The sequence below is a fragment of the Passer domesticus genome, chromosome 8 (assembly GCF_036417665.1).
Source record: "Passer domesticus isolate bPasDom1 chromosome 8, bPasDom1.hap1, whole genome shotgun sequence".
Lineage (NCBI taxonomy): Eukaryota > Metazoa > Chordata > Aves > Passeriformes > Passeridae > Passer > Passer domesticus.
In genome coordinates, this window is record NC_087481.1 from 29,888,326 (window position 1) to 29,911,829 (window position 23,504).

The following is a 23,504-nucleotide window of genomic DNA, read 5'->3' on the forward strand; positions in this document are numbered from 1 at the left end:
TCCTGTGAAGCCAAGCTGAGGTAGTTGTGATTGTTCATCCTGGAGAAAATTCCAGGGAGACCTCAGAGCACTTTGCAGTACCTAAATGGGACTTACAGGAAAGTTTGAGAGAGACTTTTTACAAGGGCATGTTGTGACAGGACAAGGGGAGTGGATTTAAGCTGAAAGAGGGTAGATTTATTTTCAAAATTAGGAAGAAATTCTTCACTTTGAGGGTGGTGAGGAGCTAGAGCAGGTTTCCCAGCGAAGATGTGGGTGCTCCATCCCTGAAAATGTTCAAGGCCAGGCTGGATGTGGCTTTGAGCAACCTGGTCTAGTGGAAGATGTCCCTGCCCATGGCAGCAGAGTTAGAACAAGATGATCTTTAAGATGCCTTACAACCCAGGCTATGACACTGAGATGACAGGGTCTTTTTCAAACCCAGCACTGAAAGGGAGCTCACAAATCAGATAACAGGTGTTTTTCGAGGCTTGTGATGAATTGCAGGCTTTGAGGTGATAACCACTGGCCTGTGTCTCTCCCCTGACCTGCAGATCTGTAAAGACAAGATCTGTCACTGGCGCCCATCCCCGCAGCCCCTCAGTGTTAGTGGGGTATTTATATACAGTGCATCCACTCACACCAGTCGAAACAAATCTGTTCAAGATGGTAAGGCACTCTGACAAATCTCAGAGCCACGGAGCTGATTTCCAAGTGGGAGAAAGGCACAAATTTAGCAAACAAATCCAAGCTCTCCCTGGCTTGGCTGGTGTTCATATCATCAGCCAAAACTCTTCAGTGAGACAGACTTGTTGAATGGCTTCTCAATGAGCCACAACCCTCAAGGTTTCTCTCATAAGAGAAACTGAATACTTGGAAAGTAGAGACTCGGAGCTCGGGGACAAATGTCAGGAAACCATTTCCTTGTGTTTTATGTCTTGCTGTGCCCACTAAATAAGTATTTACATGGGAATTGTGTAATTTGTCTTCCCTGCTGAGGACAGTTTGGTTTGGAGTCAAACTGGTTGAGAAGAGAGATTTTTTTATTCTTTTTCCTAGACTGTTCTGGCAAGTCTGCCCAAATGAGGTTAAGTGTTGGGAAACTGCTACACCGCAGAAAAGAAATGGTGTTTTTGAAAGATGTGAACATGATTTTGTGGGGAAAAGAAATGAGAGCTCACCTTCATACACAGCAGAGAGTTTGTAGAAGAGCAATTGTAATGCACACTGAGCGTGTGTGCTGTGCTTTTATTTTTGAAGAGATTGCAAATCTTACGAATGTAAACCTGAGACTGGGAGAGCTGGGTCTTTCACCATCTCCAGCTGTGAGCTGGCTCCCCGTGCAGCTGGGGGTCCCAGCCCTGTGTCCTTGGGGGGAACAGGGCTCAGCCACGGTAAAGCTCAACCCAGCTGTCTGCAGGAGGCCTGGGAGGAATCCCCTCCTCTGCAGCCGTGCTCATCCTCTCAGCATCCCTCTGGGCAGCTGCAGGAGCTTTAATCTGGTGCAGGGAGCTGGAGCCCCGCTGTGCCTGCCACAGCCCTGCCATGAGCCCTGTCACTACAGCCCCCCTGAAGCTGCTGCTGCTGTCCCAGCAAGCCAAGGGAGCTGATACCAAGAGGAGAGAGACTGTGAGCAGTGAAGGGCAAAAAAAGAATTCAATCCATAAACCCGATCAGGTGTGGAGAGTTCAGACATTGTCCAAAACCAGTTATTCTTGAGCTTTGAATTTATTTTATTTTTATTTGGCCTTCAGTAGATAATAAACTTTTGGGTGTAAACCAGGACACAGTTTTAAACCCATTTAATGGAGATGCCTGCCTCAGTAAGAATAAGTATCATGCTAATCAATCCCTGGAAGATTAGACAGATGTCCTAACAAAACATGAATGCACACTGCCTGATCCTTGAGTAAGATACAACACTTTAAGTGCATTTAAGACAGGTCAGAACATCACCATGCATGAAAATCTGTTATTGGTCCTTTTGAGAGGGGTTGATTTATTATATTTTTAAGCTCAGTTTTCAGAGTTTCTTTGGCTCCCTAAAATTTCACAGGTTCTTAAAAGTTTCAGTGGTTTGGTACTGGCTTTTCTCCATACTTTGTGAAACCAAAACCTTGGCTACAACTTGAAACATGCTCCTTTTCCGTGTGGCTCTCCCTCTTCTGCCATCAAGACAGCTCTGGACAGGCTATGATGAAGGAGTGGCAAAATCCTCAGGTATCTTTAGCAGAGCCAAATGACAAATGCTCATCTGGATCCCAGCCTATGATTAAATTTTGTCTGGGACTTTTCCCAAGCCACATGATGCCTTCTCTCCTGCTGCCAGAGAGCCTGTATTTCTCACTGGCCTCTAAAAAGAACACCTCCCATGTGCTCCTGCAATTCCCAGCTGTAGGAGACATGCTGGGGGACCAGAGAAACAGGGAAAACTTGGGATGAGAAAGATAAGAGGTAAGAAAAATATTATTGGGGAGAAAAGACTAAAACCAGTAGAACCTTCTATCCCAGAAAAATAAAACCAAACAAACTGTGTGAGGGATAGGCTGGAAAATAAAACGGGTGGCAAAGTGAGCAGCAGTGCTTGCTGCTCTCCAGAAGTTTAAAAATATGGGGCATCAGTGAAACCACAAGAGGCAGATCCAGCTTGAAAGGGCTGCTCCTCCTGCAGGAGGTAGTTGACTTTTATGACTCCTTGCAAGGGTCCTTGGTGTGGGGAGCATAAAAAATTTACATGAGTTCAAAGTGTAGCTGGAAGAATTTGAAAAAAACCAAACAAACAAAAAACCAAAAACGTGTTCATGACTACATGAACTTCTTTCAGGTTTAGAAAACGTGCTCAAGTCAGTGCCAGCTAGAAAAATGTCCTGGAGTACTTCTGTGGGTCCATGTTCCCATGCTCTGCTGTGAAATGTGGCTGCTGTCTGAGACAGGGTGCCCTAGAACTGATGGGCCTTGCTGTGACCTACTGCCGTGGTTTTTCCCTGGACTTTGAGCTGTCTCCTCTACTTGTGATAGCTGTGTTTACCCACTGCTAGCAGGGACATCACCTTTCTTCAACATGTAGTCTGTTGGGAAGGGAAGAATGGCAGAGGCAGCAAAGCAGTGCGGTATCTGTTGGTGGTTTTTCATGGCTGCCTCATTGTTGGGCATTTCTCTATTGTTTGTGTTCAGTTTTGTCTTCACTCTTCCCTGGGACCTTCTCCGCAGGAATTCCGTGTGCTGTGAGCAAACACGGTGCTCAGTGTTACCTGGAGCGCAGAGGATTAGGCTGCAGCACCTAATTAAACAGTGTGGGATTGCTGAAACGTGCACCACCCATTCTGCTCCAGCCTCCCACGATCACAAAACAATGTGTGGAATTCTTTGAAATTACCACTCCTAGATGCAGCTTTTCCTTTGATGAGAGCATTTCATCAGAGTCATCCTGCCCCGGCTGGATTAGCCGCAGACCAGGATAACATCTGATGTATTTTACAGCTCGACTGAATGGGGGGCTTTTTTAGTCATTCTGCTTGCCTTTGACAAACGATGCTCTTAAAGAAAATGCATCCTCTGCGGTGGCGTGGCGCTTGTCTTCAGGTATCGCAAGGGCAGAACTTTCCAAATGTAGTGGCTCAGTTGGTAGTCGCTGAAAGTTGCGAGGATTGAGGATCTCTCCCGCACCCCGGGACGCTCCCAGGCTTCGCTCCGGTTCCCTCCCAGGCCAGCAGCCCCCGCCGGGGAGGGGGTGTGCCGAGGGTGGGCTCCCCCGGGCCCGGGGAGGGAGGGCGGGCGGAGGCAGCGCCTGCCCGCAGCCCCGGCATCAAGTTACAGAAAAACTACACCCTCGCAGCACCCCTATTTACATACAAATAACTGGAGTGCCTGCGTTTATGTCACCATTCGAGAGGCTTGCCAAGGGAGGCTGTAATCCAATCAGCAGAAGCTTTAAAGGGATGTCTGCAGAGTGATTAAAAGGGGATTTTTATTTTTTTTTTTAAACTTACTACTTTTCGTTTTGTTTCATATTTGCAAAGAACTTTAATCTGAGTTGAGAGGACAAAGATGCACATGTCCTAAAATACATACGAAGAGATCAAGATGTTAAGAAGATCTCAGTTGTTGTGTGGAAAGCGAATATGACCCACAGGGATTAGTTTGCTTGTGCTGGTTTGGAGATTAAGGCTAAATCACTGCTTAAGGACTAATAGGACTAATAGGAATTCTTGGAAACACCAGGGGAAAAAATCTTATAGACCAGGCCGATGAAAATGGCTTTCCAAAACAGTAAGACTTTTTAAAGTTTCACTTGATGTATGATGTTTCTGTTTCGGGTTTTTGAATGCTTTCTGGTGTGTTGTGAACATTTTGGCTTTTAAACTGCTGCTTAAAATACTGGTTGTTGCTGGGCTGGAGGAGAAAGTTGGTCTGTTTGTTTGCCGTTAGCAAAGCAGTAGCCGAGGGGTATTTTTAGACTTGATTGTTAGTTTAAAACCAGAGCTCGCCTGTGGTTTCCTGAGTTTAGTGAATGGAAACTAGTCTAAACTCCTTGAATGAAAGCGGGAAACGTGAGTCTGGGCTTGGGAGTCACTTACCTTCGGGATCGCGCTGTTGTTAAAACTTCTGTGTCGTGCAGTTTAAAGGCAGCACACCTAGAACGCGTTCACAACAAAGGGGGAGAGCGAATGTCGGCAAGCCGCGAGTTTGCGGGGAGCGCTCTCTGCTCCTGGGGAACGGGGCGGGGGCCGGGGGGACCCTCCAGCCGCAAAAGGCACATTTTGGACTTGCTCTGTCAATGCAGGAATGTGGGTTTGCATGATGTAATGGCATGCAAATGCTCCCCGCAGGGCAGCTGCTCCCTTAACCCTTTGTGGCGCCTGCCCGCCTCTCCCACCATCTAGCTTTCCTTGCTCTTGGGTTTGTTTTTTTTGGATAAAACAGCTCAGGGTGTCCTTCCGTGCGGATGGCGTGTCCCACGTGTCCCGGCGGTGCCCGGGCTTTGTGGGGATGGGGCTGCACGGCCCCCGGGCAGAGCGGGCTTCGGAAACCAGCCTGGTCATTAAAAAGGGAAAAAACCAGCTTTTTAAAAAGTCCCGTCTTACATTCAAACTTCCAGAAGGCATTGAGAAGTACCCAAGGTGGAAGGCGGGCCTCTTTCTTCCCTCCTCAGGCTCCATTCAAGCTTGCTGCACTTTTCAGGGCTGGTGGGCAAACAAGCTGGCTCTCACAGCCGGGGCTTGGTTTGGTTTTGTCGATTGGTTTGTTGCTTTGTTGGGTTTTTTTTTCCTTCACACGGAACGACCCAGCTTTGTCAGTTCGGGCTTTTTTCTTTTTTTCCATAAGGAAAGTAAAAGTGAGCGCAATGATGCAAAGTACAGAGGAACTCTTTAGCTTGCTGAGACGATTGGGCAAAAGTCATCCCTCGTATAACTTTATTGGGCTTACGTCAAGGTGGAATTTTGCTTCTTTCGTTTGTCCCCCAATAAAATTATTTTCTCAGGCTCACTCAGAGGGTGGATAATTAACATCCAGCGTGGAAAGAGCCTTAGGGAAAGTGGGGGTGACTGGATTGATTCCTTATTGGCGAGCAGGGAAGGGCGTTATGACTTACTAAGCGCACAAACATCTGCCCTACGTGTAGCTCTGATTCCAGCCTGGCTTTTGTACCGGCAGGTGAGGATGCAATGACAGGCGATACAGACAAATACCTCGGACCCCAGGACCTGAAAGAGCTGGGCGATGATTCTCTGCCTGCTGAAGGATACATGGGCTTCAGCCTGGGAGCGCGCTCCGCCAGGTACTGTGTTTGCTGCTTCTCGTGTTCGTGTGCCGCCCCAGGAACGAGTTCCTACAAACCAAGCGAGCTCTTCCACACAGCGCTGGAGTCTGTTTTGAATGGAGTAGAGGGGGTGTACATCCTTTGAAGCATATGTTCATTGCAGTTTTGTTTCATATTCTTTATTCATGTCGGCTTCGTATGGCAGTGATACACAAAACTGAAGCTATTCACTTTTTCTGGTCTGTGTTCGTGCTCTGAACATCTCCAAGGTACCTCTTTGCTAGTGGTCTGCAGCTGCTCTAGAAACTGAGCTAGAGCAGCCAGCAAAGCCTGGTTTCTTTCGACTACTACTGGCCAGACTGATGCTCACAGTAGAGGGCTCCTTAATGGGTGTGTTGTGCTGAAGAATGTAAATGCCAGAAAAACTGAATGACAAGTCATTTGCTGTTTGGTGCTTTTATTTCTTTTAAAGGTGCTAGTGAGTAATCCAACTGAGAAAGACAACATTAAAAAAAAAAAGGCAGGTTCCCCCTAAATTTGTTGGAGGATTTATTTTGACAGGGAATGGATTACGTGTTACTAAAAACAGGCCAAAGTTCCTGTGAACCTGATAAAACGTTGTAAAAGTAATGTGCTGTCTGACTAATGTTAATTTCAGTGCAGGTATTTCTAGATCAACATTTTAGATTTTATTTTTGAATGTGGCTAAAGCCTTCAGTGTGTGTTGCTCAAAACAGTTAAAACTGTGTGAGCAGAGATTGCTTCCATAGTTGTGGATTTGCAGTGTAGTTACTGACAGTGAATTGTACTGAAGCTAATAATTAAACCTCATAAGCTGGAGCCCTGAGGGCTTTTTCCTATGCTGTAGTTTAAAGATCTGTTTTAAAAAGTGAGTTCATTGTCTAACAGCAAATGGCAACTCCCATAAGGTAAAGCTGAGATGTCTACCCTTCAGTCTTGTTTCTTATGGTCGTATTAGAAATGCAAGCATGCAGTGGAAAGTTGCTATTCAGTAGTCCCCAGCCCTGTTGTACTTGATTTACAATTTTTAGGGAAGTTAATAAGTATTTATGAGATAATACATTCATGAGAAACGCCAAGGTGCTTTAAATAGTCCATTAGCCAGAAAATCAGCAAATTAGATCTGAAGGGAGCATCTCGTGTCATAGTAAACTGAATTAACAAAGTTGACATGCTGCTTTCCAGTCTGGTGTGAGCAGGGTGGTCACACAGGGCTGGAGCAGGGCACTGGGGATGCAGAGGGAACATGCTCTCTATGCAGAGCCCCACACTGATTTACCTGACACCTTTCACTCCTCAGAGCTCTCTTCCTGCACAGAGTGCTCCCTGAACAGGTGGGAGAGCAGATTCCACAGTCACCATCTGTTAGGGAGATCTGAGGTTCAACCCCATGTTATCTTTTCTTTGAGAGGAATCTAATATTCCCATGCTTCTGGTTTTAGCAGTGCCATTACTATCTGTTGCTGCGTAGCTCATTTTTTGTGTTGCCCATGTTATGCTCAGAGGAGACAAATACAGAGGTTTTCTTTCTGTGAAGTATTTAATTTAGCAAAAAAACAAAAAAAAGTATTCTGTGGATGTATCTTACTGCTGATTCTGAGTGTAACATTAAGAAATGAACACATTAAGTATATAAGCCATCCAGCCATAACATCTTGCTTTTCTTGTCTGATTCTTTGCTTTCTATTTCTCCTGTTTCTTTTCCAATGTAAATTGCTTTAGTCCAAAAGTCAGGTAAGAAGGCATGGCATCGTGTTACATCTCTCTCATCTTTCTGCTGCTGCCATTGCTCATCTTCATTTTATTTAGCATTGGAAAGTGACATGCTTTTATTTTGGGGAGCAGGGGGTTCAGCCCTAGAAAACATCCCTCTGTTATAACATATACAACTTAAATTCTTTATGCCCTTTATCATGTAAAAGTCTGCTTAACATATGCCTACAGTGTGTAATTAAGATCCCTGTTCTGCTTCCAGCACAAGAAGGAAACGTGTGCTAAGGGATTAGAGAAATTCAATTAGCAACTACTAAATGCATGAAACACGTTGTAGAGTTCTGAGTGTGAAAAGTGTTGCTAGTTCAAAAGTGTAGTATGTTGGTGGATGTTGCTTTGTATTAATTCACGTTTTTTACTACTTTATTTTTTGTCACGTAGCAAGCATGTCTAGGCCTGCAGCATGTTTTTAGCACATACCATAATGTACCTTCCAGGGTTAAATGTAAAACACTCCTACGTTGGTTTAATTGCAACACACGTTAAGAGTGATCATAGTTATTTCTGAATAGTTTAACATGCACAAAATAATTCCCAAACATCATAATCTGTACTTAGTTGTCATTAAGCAAATTTATTTCTCCTTTCATTTCAAACTTATTACCCTTTCCTTTCTAACTACAGGGATAACTACGGTATTTGTAACAATGTCAGAAGTGGTTCAGCCACAAAGAGTGACATCACATAAAACTTGCTCCTAGTTAAACCTGCTTCAGCAACCTGAGCTCTGTGGGCAGGCACTGTGACCTACCCACAGCTCCCCTGGGACCTGCCCTGTGGGTCGCCTTCAGGGTTAGGGCATGGAGATATTTATCAAAGTTCATCTAAATACTTGAATACACCTTTCTAGATTTATTCTAAAGCCACAACATTACTGGCAAAGCAGTAAGCATCTGCTGAGATTTTGCTTATGCATATTGTAGGGAAGGGAATATTTAACTCTAGTCAAATACTTTTTATTCCATTTTCCTCCTTGTATTTATTTCACAGATTATGTATATTTTGCCGTTTGATGCTATCCCTGGAAGTTGCATGTATTAATTTTTTTGTTTTTATTTTCTGTTCACCTCATTGTCACCCGCGCTTTCTCTGATAAATGGTAAATACAACAGCCTCCGCTCCTTCAGTTCGGATAGGTCCTACACGCTGAACAGGAGCTCCTATGCCCGGGACAGCATGATGATTGAGGAGCTGCTGGTGCCCACCAAGGACCAGGTACGTGCTGTGTCTCTGCCACCAGGCAGCTGTGCTTCGTGCTTGCAGGGCATTGCAGTGTGGAGGCTGCGCTGTGCCTCCAGAGACCCTGGCTGCTCTCTTAGCTGGTGAGAGGAGCTGTCAGCAAGAGGTGGTGGGGTTACCATTTGCTGGGTTTGATCCTGCCAGGGGCAGGCGGTGGGGTCCCAAACCAGAAGAGTCTTTAAGGGACTCTTAAAGTTGTGTCTCTGAGTGTGGGGTTGGTTACTGGCTGAGGTCAGCGAGGCTCCTCTTACATGTGTCTTCAGAGTGCTTTGATAAGCTGGGAGCAATGAGTTTTCCACTAAGCAACCTTTGTACTGCACAGGCTGGGAATTACTTTGCCTGCTCTGTCTGCATGGAGGGGACTCCAACTGCTGTCCTTGTTTTGTCACTCTTGGGAAGAATTTGGCCTTGTAAAGATTAAGCTATTATGGACTCTTCAGTTTATATATCTTCCAAACACTTGTGCAATGACTAATGCAACAAAAGCAGCATCTTTTGACCTGATGATAGCGTGGGAAAGCCTTTCCAAAAGCTGGGGGTGATTGAGTACAGTATGCTTTGTTTTTGAGTTCCCCAGCATTTTCCTTGGTGGACTTGCTTCAGATTTCTAAATCTAACTGTATTACTCAAGAGTTTCTTGATACACAGAAGTCAAAGACCTGCTAGGAAGCTGGATAAAAATTCATGTAAAAACCCTTACTTGGGAAGGACTGTGGAGTGGAACTGTTGTTTATGCCCTGGAAGAGCATAAGGTGGATTGTAATGAAATAGAGCTTTTCTGCTGCTGTTTTCACTGAGCATTCCTGCACTGGGGGGTTATTGATCTCAGAGGATATTTTCATGGGGAAAAGGGTTCACAGAACACGACTTGTACATTTTAAACCTTAATTGTATTAGTCTGTAAATTCTATTGTGGGATAAGCCATCCAGTTTTACTACAGCTTTTACACACAGTTCTGGTAGTATTATGGGAATGGCAGAAATTGGATTCTGTTTAGCAACAGAATGTTTGTTATTAACTTGTTACTTTTAAAGTGAAATGCTGTAAACCTCCAATAACCTTAATTTGCAACAGCCGTCTAAGGAGAGTTTCCAAAGCTTGCATAGCAGTGATTTTGTGGTTTTGCTTGGTTTGAAGTCATAAAACAAAATCTGCAACTACTGGCACTGGAAATCCTAGGTCAGGGCTGAGTACCTAAAGCTGCTTTGATGACTTCTAATACTAGGACTTCATTAAATGTTCTTGGTATGATGTAACTTTCAGAGCAGAGGAAGACTCTTCAGTCTGAGAATATATTGCATTGTTTTATGATTCTGGCTATGTTTGTGATTCCCATTAAAGTCGATGGCATGGAAGAGCAGCTAGGGTACACATAACAGGGCGTAAAACCAGCTCTCAAAGAATGTGGTACTGGGAAAAATACCAGTCCTGTCTTGAGAGATTGGTAAAGCCATGATTCTGTGCAAAACTAATAGGAAAACAACAAACTATGTTCATGAGAAAGTTTTAGCTGGTTTCTCTTTCTGCCATGGCTTTTCCAAACTTCCATGTCCTGACAAAAAATATATCCATCCTCTGGAATTCCTGTGGTTTTCTGCCCAGCCTCAGCCCTAGCTTTTGGCTGAACAGGAGAAGTGCGTTTGGGGAGATGGAGAATATCCCTGCCCCACTTTCTCATCCCTTTGTACTTTAATGGGCTCCTAGATAATCTCTGCTATGGCAGTAGAGAGCAGGGGGAAAAAAGCACCAATTTGTGTTCCACCAATGGGATTCACAGGAACAAAGATCTTTGTGGTTTGAAATCAATATTCTAAATGTCTGTCTGGGAACTGAGAGGAGTTAAGGCTATTTTGGGAGTCACACTACTTTGAAGCAGAGTGATCATTGCCTGTCTGTATATGCTATTTTCTCTCCTTTTGTACAGCTCAGACCTGTCTGGAGTTCATGGCAGCAGCAAAGTCAATTATTGGGAATTAATTTTATCACAAACATCAGTATGCAAAAGAGTAAGGAACATTTGCCAGCCTCTTGGTCTGGTTAAGATAGCAGATCCCATCACCTTTCCCAGGATCCCTGGTAGACTTGGGAGACTGGAAAGGGTCAAATGAAGAAGATTTGAAACCATTCTTTACCGAACCTCACTGCCAGCATAACACATGGAATGTTAGAGAAGAGTTTCTAATCATTCTTTAGAAGCCATTATCTTCTCTGTTGTTTGCATTTGGTGGTTTATTGCTGACCCTGTTCACAGGGAACTCTGAATCCAGGCCACACTGTACCTCATAACCTGGCTGGAGCAAAGTTAAAATTTCTGCGTTCTGGCGTGTTACCTTGGATGCAGCAACTCAGACTAAATCCAAATGACTTCTCCATGGAATAATTTACATCAACCTCTGAATTTAGTCAGCCAAAGGCAGGATGACTCGGGCTGTCCATTAAATAGCAGCTTGCTGAATCACTTCAGTCTGGATAAATTCATCTGGGAGGAAGCATAAATTTTTCTGTTTGCTGAATTTTGATATTACACAGCCTGGATATTCAGTTATGCAACCAGCAGGATCCTTGCCAGCAGAACCCTCAGTATTTTTATACACACATTTGCATCTAAGGCTGCCACACCCTTTAGCAATGCATTTTTAATCTCCTTCAGTCCAGGGAGGGAACACTGGACCTGACCAAACACAGAATGGCTCCTGTGATTTAGTGTCACTGACCATGTACTATCTTCTGGACTGCTTATATTGCAACTTATACAGGAAGATTTTTTTTTTCCTGCATGGAAAATCCAGCACCTCAACAGGCTGAAAAAATGAGATTCACAGATGTGTGCTGTGTGTAAGATGAGTGGGTCCAGCTATCAGCTTTTCCTACGCTGTTTCTCCACCAAAATTATTAGCTGCAGACTTTGGGCTTTTGCTTGCTCTACACGTGTCCAAAAGATCTGTTTGATTTCACTTGGTCAGAAAGGAATGCTTTAAACAAACCCAGTCACCTGGTGTACAGACCATGTCTCAGGACATGGAGCTGGACTGAGGAACCCCACCCAGGTGTGTAGGCAAACCTAGAGCACATCCATGGGTGCAGGAGCACCTCTGTCTAGCACAGATTATTTTGGAGTGATGGTGTTTCCTTGGAATTTATATAGCTCTGTGTTTAGCTTTCCATATTCCACTGCTAAGGGAACATAAGCATTTTTCATCTGTTACAGGGAACCTGACCCCACATTTATTTGTTGATGTGTGTCCTGGGCCTCAGTGCAGTGATGCTGTACAGCTTAGCAGGCCTTTCAGGGACAAACACCAAATTGTGTTGCTCCTTTTGGCCCATTTCTTGTGTTTGTTTGCTTTGACCTATTTTTGATGATAAAGTTTATCACTTGAGCAAAAACAATACATTTATATTTACTTATATAAATCTTTACAATGCCTGGGACAACCTGTCTGACTCTTACACTGTTTGGTATCAAAAGTAATAACATGCTCAGTGTGAGCTCTTACCAGTCATTTGGAATAGCAGAATTCCACAGTGTTGGCTTTCTGCCTGAACCACAGGCTCTCCAGAAAATGTTGGAGAATCCCTAGTATCTTATTGGAAAGACTAAGAAAACTATCTTAATTAAACTAAATTACAACACATATTTGAAATGGCACTAATTAAGTCCACTTTGGATGCTTAATTGTCATTGTTTTGACAGCATTCATTTTACCTTTTATGTCTGATGGTGTATTTTGCTGTTTAGCATATTCAAGTTTGCTCTCTATTGTTGTTGTCTGTGCTTGAGCCTCAGGCCTCAAGTACATCTGTTACAGCACAAAGTTTAACAAAAGATGCTTCATAGAAGTGTTGAGCTGGGGAAGAGGCACCGAGCCAGGAGTGACAGAGCAAAGCTGCACTCTGCAGGGGTTTCTGTCAAAGAACACTAAATTACAGTGTCAATAGTTTTTGGAATGAAACCTGGGATCCTCATTTCTAATGAAAGAAATGCCTGAAGAGTGCAGTTTTTTGGAAACCCCAGAGTGATGGGAGTGTTGCGCGTTCTGGCCAGCAACACAGCAGCTATCTGCCTGCTTACCTTGTGGAAGCTTCTCAAGAGTACTTTTGTGTGTTGATGACTGAATTTGCCACATTTACTTCTAATGCTGATATTTCTATTGAGAATAATTAATTTCCACTACCAGTCTATGTCAACATATAAAAAACCCCAGGTAGGAGTAGTAAGATTTTAGAAGAGTGTGCTTGGCTCGGTTTGACTTGAACCCATTGAAAGTGATTTGAAAACAGCCCGTGAGGTTTCATTCCAAACAGGCTGCTCTCTCTAGCTGCATTTGCCTCTAAGCAGCAAACAACCTACTTACAGGAAACACTGACATTTTTAACACCATCTTGGGTGAAGATTGTGTTGCTTCTCGACTTTCTTGTATTGATGTTATTTATGATTCTTAAACTGGGGAGATGCTTTCATATCACGCTGGAAATAGGGGCAAACAGTATTTGAAGTTTAGTTGGTTGAATTTCCTAAGACAAGAGGAAGAAAGGAAAACAAGTATTTTGCTGGAATAGCTTTGCTGCCCAGTAGGAGGATTCATAGTGTGAGGGATGTTGTGGGGCAGAGGATGTGTGAATGTCCATGTGTGTGGGCAGCAGGAGGAACAAGTCACACCTCAGGGAGTTAATTATAGCCTCACAGGGTTAAAGCTATTTCTGTCCACATGAGTAGGGGCAGTGGCACTCCACAAACAGTGCTCATGTTGGCTGTGCAAAACCAACCTCCTCCTGCTTTCACAGCCTCACTGAAACTCCCAGGGAAGTTATTCCCAGGTTCTGCTTGAATAAGGATCTATCCAATGGCATCCTCTGAGGGGTGGTATTACACTGCCTGTCTATATGGTGTATGACTGCAGTACAAATGGTAATTTCTTTTTTTTTTTTTTTTCCAATCTTTTTAACCTGGCACATTAAAGTAAGTAAAGACTGGGGAGAGACATTCCTGAAACTAGAGGAAGTGCAAAAAATGGGCAAAAGGAATGTTTGAAGAGACAAGAGTTTGAGTGGGTATTTCATGTTTCTGTTATGGGATTTCCTGTAATTTAACCCTGGAGGTATCAGCACTGTTAAATGGAGAGGACCAGATCTAAATATAATGTAATTATATTAACAAGCTTGTATTTAAGACAAATGTTTCTAATGTTAATTTTAATTTTCCATTTCTCTGTTTTGTTTTGAAGCACCTGACGTTTCAAAGGGAGTTTGATTCTGATTCTCTCAGGCACTATAGCTGGGCTCCAGACACGTTGGACAATGTTAACCTTGTTTCCAGTCCCATCCATTCTGGGTAGGTCACTTAACAGTTTTCCTTTATCTGTAGATGTGGAACTGCATTGTTAGCTGCAGAATAGAGCCTGCTGTAATGGCTGATAACATGTCTGGTCCTGCTCCACTGGAAGCCAGTGGCAAAGTTCACACTGACTTCAAGGAGGGTGCTTAATAACAGGAGGCAGTCTGAATTCTTGAATATCAAACCAAAAACTTGCTTCTGAACTTAGTTTTCCGAATGCCTAAACACTGTAATCCTGCAGGCTTCTCTTTCAGAGTCCTGTTTTGCTTTTTCTTTTGCTTATGCTTTGCTTTTGTTTGCATTGTGTTAAATTATTTGGAATATGAAATCAGAGATAGCATGTTATGTTTTCTGTTCTTTCATAGAGGAAAAAAATGGGGGGGCTTTAATTTGGTCTGTTATTTTATTTATACTTCAAGCTCCTGCCTAGTCTCCAATATCTGCAGTTTGATTTTGGTGGTGCTATTTGTTTACTTGTGAGTCATCACTGTAATTTAGGTGCTTCTTGACAGTGCCATACAGACTTGATTTAAATGCAGTAGTAGTGATGTCTGAATGCATATTGTAAAAATTTGCAAATGAATGTGTAAGTAATCTTTGCATATTATTAGATTGCCTAGTGTAAATATTTGTTGTTTAGTTTTTGAGATCGGGACATAAAATCTCATATCCGCTCTAATTTACTTCCCCATTTTGTGACTAATTACATTCTTACCATAAAAATGAGTGTGGCTCATACCAAAATATTTCATTTCCAATACAGCAAGCCCCACAAATCTAAAGCTACAGTCCCACACTGCACATCTGCACCTGCATCTGCTGAACAGATCTATGCAGCAGTGGATTTTTAGGTCCCAAGCTGATAAAACACTGCACATGGTCAGTGCTAGCATTAAAATGTCAAGATTTGCAGCATGAAAAGGTGAGGACTGTTGGTTATCATGGAATGGTGCATCAGCAAAGGACCTCAGAGAGCTGGTAGCCCAACCCTTTCCTTTGCTGTAGGATAAAAAGTAGCCAAACCATTCCTGAAAGACATTTAATGTCCTAATAATCACTAAAAAGAAGAGATTCTATAGGCCCCCAGCTTCAGGATTCCACTATCTTTTGTTTTACTATTTCTTCCCCTAATGCTGAGCTTAACATTTCATTGCTGCAGACTGAGCCTGTTTCTTACCCATGGTGGGTATCCATTATTATGTCCATAGTGGGCGTGGAGAACAAGATCTTACTGGTCTCTTAACAATTGTTTTCTATGTCTGAAGACATGTAATTCTGCCTTTTAGACTAAAATGTCCCAGACCCTCCTAGGTGGTGCTTTCCCCATGCCCTGTTTGCAGGCCAGGATTGCCACCTCCTTGGTCTGACACATAGCACACGTATGCAATGAGAGTTATCCATTTGACAATTTCAGTTTGTGCTGGTGAATGTTTGTGATCTGCTAGAATTTCTTGGCTCCCTCTTGAAACCCTGAAGTTTGGTTAATTTTTACTGGTGTTGTGTTTAAGTGTTTGGTTTTTCCCCTCTGCTTGCATTTGTCTCTATGGTATTTCAGTTTGCTGATTCCAGCCCCTTTTTCCATTTTTTTGCAAGAGAGCTTTTAATTCTGATCCTATTTCCAAAGACTTTTCAGACCTTTTTTCTAATGACGTTTAGGCTAGTACCTGTGCCAGGACAGCACAGTGAAATATGCCCTTGCAGTTCCCTGTCAGTGTACCAGGAAAGCACTGATGATATCTTTTTTGAGGTAACTTCTCAGGTGATCCTGCACTTACCTTATCTGTACTCTACCTCTATTGCTTGCTGAGGTACCAAGGCAGTACTTCCACATATCAAAGAAGGAATTCAAATTCATTTGGCATTAATTGCTCTTGCCACTGATATCTTTGGTTTGTTTTTATTTTGAGACTGGTGGTAGGAAAGGTGTAATATCTTGACTAATTACCTTGATCCTTTAGGCCCTTATAGAGTGATGATTAAATAATTTATTCCTGAATATTTCCTGGTAATTTGGGTTAGACTGGTCTAAAATTTTCTGGTTTCTTCTCATCCTGATAGAAGATAGGTCTGATGTTTTCATCCTGCCAGTCCTCTGGGACAATACTTGCCTGCCCTTAGGTCTTCAGCATGGTCACCAGTGGTTCCAGCCCTCCAAAACATATGTTCTGTGGACATGGGGGCTTTCACACGAGATCTGCTCCCTTGGTACATGGGCCCTCTCAGAGGCAGAGGTGGTAAAGCTGCTGCCCAGAGGGGAGCAAACTCTGGGGCTGCATGGCAGGGAGGGGACAGATATCCTCCAAACAGGTATAGCTCTCCAAATAGGCATAAACCAAAATATTCTCCAAACATGTATAGCTTTTCTGGCCCATTACATTTCTTATTTGACATAGAAAATCCATCAGAAATGATGTTCTGAGGATACAGTTCCTTTGTCAGGAAAAAACAACCCAAACAAATCTCACTTGTTGCTTATTTACTTTTCAGTTGTGTCCCCATATTATAATATCCTGTTTGATTTTCCTGGTTATCTTCACCTGGAGGCAATCAACAGATGTTCTAATCTTCCATCTGATATGCAGAGGACCATGACTTTTCACATCTCTTCTGCCAGTCTTTTCCTGAACAGCAGGTCCTTTCTGCTTGTTTGGGGTGCTTCATCCCTGTCTTTGTCCCCAGTTCTGTCTGTGGCAGGGGCTGCCAGCCCCCGTGGTGTGGCCAGGCTCTGCCCCCACTGCTCCTGGCCATCTCCATCATCCCAGGGCTCCCCTTGTGCCATGCCAGGAGCAGCGCTGCTGCCTCGGGTCACTCTTCCCCTGTTTGCCCACTGTCAGGAGAAAAAACATCACTGTTTGTTCTTATTTCCTCACCCAGGCAGAAGGGGAGCTCTGGGAGCAGGATGTGGAGATCCAGCAGTGTATCAGTGAAAGGAGGAGAAAGTAGAAATTGTTGGCAGTGATTTCAACTCTTCTGGTTTTTCCTTTTTTCAAGCCAAGAGAATGTTTTATGTTTTTCTTCTTGAGTTCAGATAAGTTGTTTTGCCAGCATATGTTTTGAACAGGGTCCATTGTAAGCAGTACATTGAAATGCATCATGAATCTTGAGGCCTCTGGAAGGGTAGAGACCCTCACCAAAATGACCTCCAGCTGTCAGATGTGAGCTTACTCCTGCAGCTTTCCCTAAGTAAAATGTGGGTGTTGTCTCTTCATGTTGCCTTTAACTCCTTCCTTTTCTTAGCTGAAAGAAAGGAGTGTGCCACACTGCCTTCCAATATTGAAAAACTCAGAAATAATGAATCCAGTCTTGCAGAATGGAATAAATCAGATTCTTTATAGTTTACTGCATTTTAAATTCTATTAACTACATAATTTAATAAGTAGTATTATTAAATATTACATGATATAATAAGTATATTAACTGTGTATAATTTATCTGCTGTACACACAGAACTCATTTTTGACAGCAGTGCAGTGGATGGCATGGACTGATACTCCTTTCAAGCATCCTGCCACACATATGTTTGCACATTATGCTTTGGAAAATAAACTGCTTTAGAGAAGTGCAAGAACTGGTTTTCCATGGCACACAGGAACATGGTTTTGGAATTTAATGAAGAAGTTGTGTTGCAATAAATTCTCTGCTGATTAAGTAAACAGCAAATGCTTTTCTCCTTGTGCTTCTGCATTTTCCAGAGAACTTGTAGAGTTGTGCTGGCTAATTAAATGAACCCTCCCTTACAGATTTTTTTTCCATGTGTAGCATATTTTATATTACATATGTCACAATATGTGAAGCAAAAGCCAAATAATTTCTAAAGCTGGCCTTCAAACATGTTGCTTTTGTTATTTTTGTGATTGTTACTTTTTCTTTGCACTTATTATTGATATTTTCTGTTGCTTGCCTCTAATTATCTTACATTAATTTTCCCATTTGCTTTCTAAATTATTTTGCAGCTATTCCTCTCCACTCCCCCAGTATGATTCAAGGTGATAACTCGGTGCTTTCTGTGAATCCTCATTTTGTTTTGTTTTTTAAACTTTTTTTCCCACAGAGTGTGTGTAGATGTTTGTAGTGCATCCAACCACATCCTCATCCCTTCCATGTATCCAAGTAGAAATGCTCATTAGCCTTTAGCATTGTGTTTTAGAGGTCATACTGTAGTTTCCATTGTTAGTGCAACATTAATTTAGGTAAGCATCAGCTACTAATGTTTTTAGCTAGAAAGTGCATGAAATACTGTTTGGAATTGTTGTTACTGTTTTACACGGTAAGTTACTAATCGGAAAATTAAACAAGGAAATAATTCATTACTGAGCTGCTGACAGTGACTGCCTTTCTCTGGGAGCAATGTGCACAAAGGCTGGTGTGCTGCAGGTTTTGTCTGCACCGGAGGCTGCAGTTGGTGCAGACACGAAGCTGGAAGGGGCAGGAACCAGGTTGCTGAGGTTGGACCAACCTTGAAATCTACAACCTGAACATCCCTGGTAACTCAGGGACTGATTTTTGTAGGCACTTAGTTTTGACTTCTATTGATTTATTTTTTTCATTATGAATTTAAGACAGTTGATTTAGGTGCCTAGATTCTTACATACTTTCTGTCATTTAAGTAGTTTGGGTGCAGAAGACAGCATCTTATTTGAGTGTAAGTTTTGGCATTTTTGAACTAGATGAAAGCCTCCTTTTCATTATTAATTCTGAGGTGGCTTAACAAGCCAGTAACCATGTACATGATAGGCAGCTGTCCAAAACCTTGCTTTGTGCTGAGCCAACAGCCAAGCCCAGCCTTGCCAGGCTCCTCCATGGTGCTCTGACCAGCTGTGCCTCCCTGCAGCTGCTGCAGCTTCAGCCCTGGGGATGCTCCAGCCAGGCATTCCTCCACCCCACAAACTTCCAGTCTGAAAGGGCCCCAGCTCCTCTGCAGACAGAAACCATGCACGTTTCTAAAAGGCCAGCTAAGCATCCATAAATGCTGAGATTATAATCACTTATAGGGTATATAATTTAAAGATCAAGCATACTGGTTCTGACACAGGTCTAGTATTTCTGGAAAGTGTTTGGTTAGCCAAGATCCTGTCCTGCTGAAACAATTCCTCTTGTGAGGAGCTGGGATACCCTAGTGGCAACATTTGGATTTGTTGGAGTGTACAGTGCATTTATCTGGGAGACAAACATGGAATGTGGATGCAATTTTTCTGTATGAGAACTACTGTGAAACATCATGCCTCAGTATTGTAAAATGAGAGATTATAAATTTGGGATGAGAATTACAAATTCTGGCAAGTGAGAAATTATAAATTTGGGCTAGGGTCATCTCAGAGGGCAGTTTTAGCTCCCCATCTTTACTGATGGATTTTAATTTGAAGAAAGGCAATGTAGCAACTTCTTGATCTGGAATTCAGCTGGACAATATTTTCATCATACTTCCAATATTTATAGCTTGTGTCCCTACTCACTTCTCTCCTGCAGACTGCAGAAATCACTCCAAATGGTGATTTCTCTCCTGCTTTTGTGCAGATTTTTCCCACCCATGTTGGTCAGACTTCTGAATACAGTTTATTTTCAGGCCTGGCCAGTGCCTGTCAGCTGCTGCTGTTGATGTCCTGCTGGTCTCAAAGCAAATGGAACTGTGTTGCACAAATTCCCAGTCATACTTCAGAGCACTTGGGGGCTTTTTTCCAAGAGCCATCACAATCCCCTGGATTACTGGCTGACACCCTTAGTTCACTTTTCTATCAGGAGCCAGGAAATTGAATGGATTCACCTGTTAGTCATGTGAAGATTTAGTTATTAAAAGCTGGAAGTTTTGGCAACAGCCTTGAAAATAGTGAAGCTACATGACAGATGTGTCAGCTATGTCAGTGTCTGTCATACTGAAGGAACAAACAAAATCTGTGCTGGTGTCAGGAATGAGCTGGTAACTTGTGTCCCTCTTGATACCAGCCTGTTATTGCATCTTCTACCTGAAGCTATTCTAATATGAATTGTTAATTTTAATCATTCCCATGCTAATAGAAATGATTTTATTAAAAAATATACCACTCATCATTTACAAATATCATTTCTTACCCCCTTATGAAAAAATGGAATATTATGCATTGGAATGACACTAGCAAGTGAGATTTTTCTTTAATGTCTCTTTTTTTTGCTAATGAATCTGATCTTCAAAGAGAAGTAATGGCATGATTTCCTCCAGGGAGCCACCAGCCTGAAGGAAGTTATGTACTTGGTAGTCATCACATATCTACCCCATCAGTGGAAGCCCTTGGTAGCCTGGACTCTCACCCATGGTGCTGGCACTTGCTCTGGCAGCCATCAAGAGTATTTGCAAATGAGGCAGTGGGAAGGTTTTAAACACTGAGGTTCCTAAAATAATAAGCATTTTTGATTCTCCTTTTTCGACACTGTCTGGTTGCTTTATGCATGTGAGGCTAATTGCTCTCATTTGTGGACAATAGAGCTAACAGCAACAAAGGGTTGTTTTAAAATTCTAACAAACCACTACTAATACACTTCCTGTGTACACTTTTAATCCAAATTGCTCAGTAAAACATGGTCATTTCACCATAGTGTTGCCAGAGCTTTAGCAATTCCTGCTTTTGATAACCAGTAGTTAACATGCAAGTACAAGTTTTAAAAGGATCTTTGTGTTCTTTTTAGTTTAGCTGGGATCGGGATGACTTTTCTAATGTTTTGGAGTCTGTGTCTGCTGACTTTTTGCTGATCTGCTTGTTTCGAGACACCTTTCATTGAACTGTTTTCTTTTCTGGGCAGTTTCCTGGTTAGTTTCATGGTGGATGCACGCGGGGGTTCCATGAGGGGCAGTCGGCACCATGGCATGAGGATCATCATCCCACCGCGGAAGTGCACGGCGCCCACCCGCATCACCTGCCGCCTGGTCAAGAGGCACAAGCTGGCCAGCCCACCACCCATGGTTGAAGGAGAAGGATTGGCAAGTCGGCTTGTAGAAATGGGGCCAGCAGGGGCACAGTTTTTAGGGTGAGTTGTTCTGTGAGTTTAACTGTTTATGCTCATGTCGCACCTTTCATTCCCTTTATCCTGTGGATCTAACTAGTTAAACGTTGATTCTACCTCATCTGAACATGTAGCACAGGCAACTTAATTTAAACATTAAAAATGCTAACCTGCCATTCCTTCTGTAAAGAACCCTTGCGTTTTAAGGAGAGTCTTGCCTCTCTGATGACTGCAGGATGGAGGTGAAGGTAAGGAAAGCCAGGGAAGGCCAGGTCCCACCCCCATGCAGCCCTGCCGTGGAAGTCAGGAGGAGTCACACACTGAAAACCCAGAGATGGTTTTGACCCTCTTGCTTGCAGAGTATGTAGAGAAAGAGCACTATCACAAAGAATTGTCTAGGGCACCCACAGAGACCCAGCTACTGAGCTCTGTTCCCAACATGTGCACGGCTCCCTGTGGAGTTGATGGGAGCTGCCTGTCTCCGTCTTGTGGAGCAAAGCCACTTGGAGTGACGGTGGAGCTCCTGCTGTGGAGTGGTGGTACAAGTAGTACCAGTGCTAGGAACTGAAGCACTGAAACTGAACTGTTTTTAAAGCTTAAAACAGGGGAAACAATCCACTATGATGTGGCCATTTTTTTCCTAATTATAAATTTTGTTCATTACCGTGAGTGGCACCCTGGTGTAAACTGCTGGTTCTGTCGGGAATGACAGCTTGTTCCTAATTTCCCCTTCTCGTTTCTCTTCCTGCTGCATGGATGTTATTCAGTAAACTGCATCTTCCTAAAAGTCCTCCCCCTCTAAATGAGGGCGAGAGCATGGTTAGCCGAATCCTGCAGCTTGGTCCACAAGGAACAAAATTTATTGGGTAGGATATGTACGGAAAAGATACAGAATGTCTACAGTTTTTCTTTTGTTTCCAATTTTTTGTTAATCCCATTATTTTCTTTAAGTTTCCTAAAACTTTCAGTTGATTTATGTCACTGAAAGAAAATCATAGTGGCTTGATTTAATATAGCTCTGCTACTACCTTGTGCTTATAGGCATGTAAAATTCACTGCCAGCATTCTGCTTTCATAACTTCTGTGCTTTTGTAATTTTTTAAATTTGAAGTGTTTCTACTGCATTAAATACATTTTAATACACAGTGGCAGTCCTTTAAGTTCAACCCTGTGGTAGAGAAGGTATTTACAGGCCTCAAGTGAGACTGTTTTGGGAAGAGCATTTGTAAAATGTGATCACATAAAGTCCATTACTTATGAAAGATTATTCAGAAAAAAATGTGAATCAAGTGAATGAATTGATTCAGCAAGATTGGAGAAATACTAATATTTTCAACCTGCTAGAAGCATCTTGTTAAAATAAATTTACAGAGCCAAGTATGCTACCCAAAGGGACTGCTGTGTATAGTCTAAACATGTAAGGATGTTTCCATATGTTTTTGACTGTTGTTTTCAAACCATATTGTGAAATTTATTGCATTGGGTTTTCAAAATATTGGTGAGTGTTTGGTGTTCCAAACCTGTTCAATACCTTCTCACTGAGTATTCTCGTTAAATGTCATGCACAAAATTGTGTAGTTTCTAAATATTTACAGAGACAGTATCTGAAATATTAGCCTGCAAAGATTGTACTACAGCTTTAGTTTTCAGCTTGTGCTCTTTTTGAACTAGAGAATAAATATCTTAAGCAATGTATTTAAACTTTTTGTATTTTCTTGCTGTGCACAATGGGAGAGAGCAACTACATTCCTGTTTTTTTGTTAAAAGACTTGAGACTTGAAAAATAAACTGGGTGTTCCTAAAAGCATCTAAAATATATATTAATTAAACTCATTTTCATGGGGGAAAAAAGGCTAACTTTTCTCCCTGGGAATTTAATGTGCAAACTGGGCCTCAAGCTAGTTTGTTTTTCCCCATGATGGCTGTTATGATTTCATGCTCAAGTGCTAGATTGGTTAAATTTGAAGTGTTTCTACTGCATTAAATACATTTTAATACACTACAGTACCACAGAAATGCTGCACCCTTCTCCCATCATGTGACACTGCTTTTAACCAAGTTGTTACAAAGCAGTTAAACCCTTTACAACCTCTGTAGGAAAATAATGATACTGTCTATTTAAATGTCTTAAAGCTGCATAATCCATAAATGTTCACTTACTGTGTGATTTCAGTCGGTTTGTCTTAGCATACTTTAAAATGCATATCCTGCCTGTGAAGTGTTTGGCAACAGTGTCTGTTTTGTTGAGGAATGGCACATGAAGTGAATGGTGGTTTCTGTTGGTTGTTCATACAAACTGTTCAGTAATGCACTTGCAGTCCTCTGTTGAAGGTACATTGTCTGGTGACATAGGTGTATTATTAACCACCTTCTCATTCCCTTTCCTTCCCCCCAAAATGTTTGACAGTAACTAATATAAATGT

General features: G+C 42.5%; 1 protein-coding gene across 14 annotated transcripts in view; it reads left to right on the forward strand.

Moving 5' to 3' along the window:
• Positions 1 to 23,504, forward strand: part of ANK3 (ankyrin 3) — a 338,252-nt gene that overhangs the window by 261,502 nt on the left and 53,246 nt on the right. For 11 of the 14 annotated variants that reach the window (XM_064430021.1, XM_064430020.1, XM_064430027.1 and 8 more), the window contains 4 exons: positions 5,635 to 5,758; positions 8,647 to 8,749; positions 14,000 to 14,106; positions 20,881 to 21,105. In XM_064430021.1, coding sequence (XP_064286091.1) covers positions 5,635 to 5,758; positions 8,647 to 8,749; positions 14,000 to 14,106; positions 20,881 to 21,105 — 559 coding nt within the window. Of the gene's footprint in view, positions 1 to 3,873; positions 4,249 to 5,634; positions 5,759 to 8,646; positions 8,750 to 13,999; positions 14,107 to 20,880; positions 21,106 to 23,504 lie in introns of those variants that run through there. The other 3 variants (XM_064430019.1, XM_064430023.1, XM_064430025.1) reach the window with 2 other exon arrangements.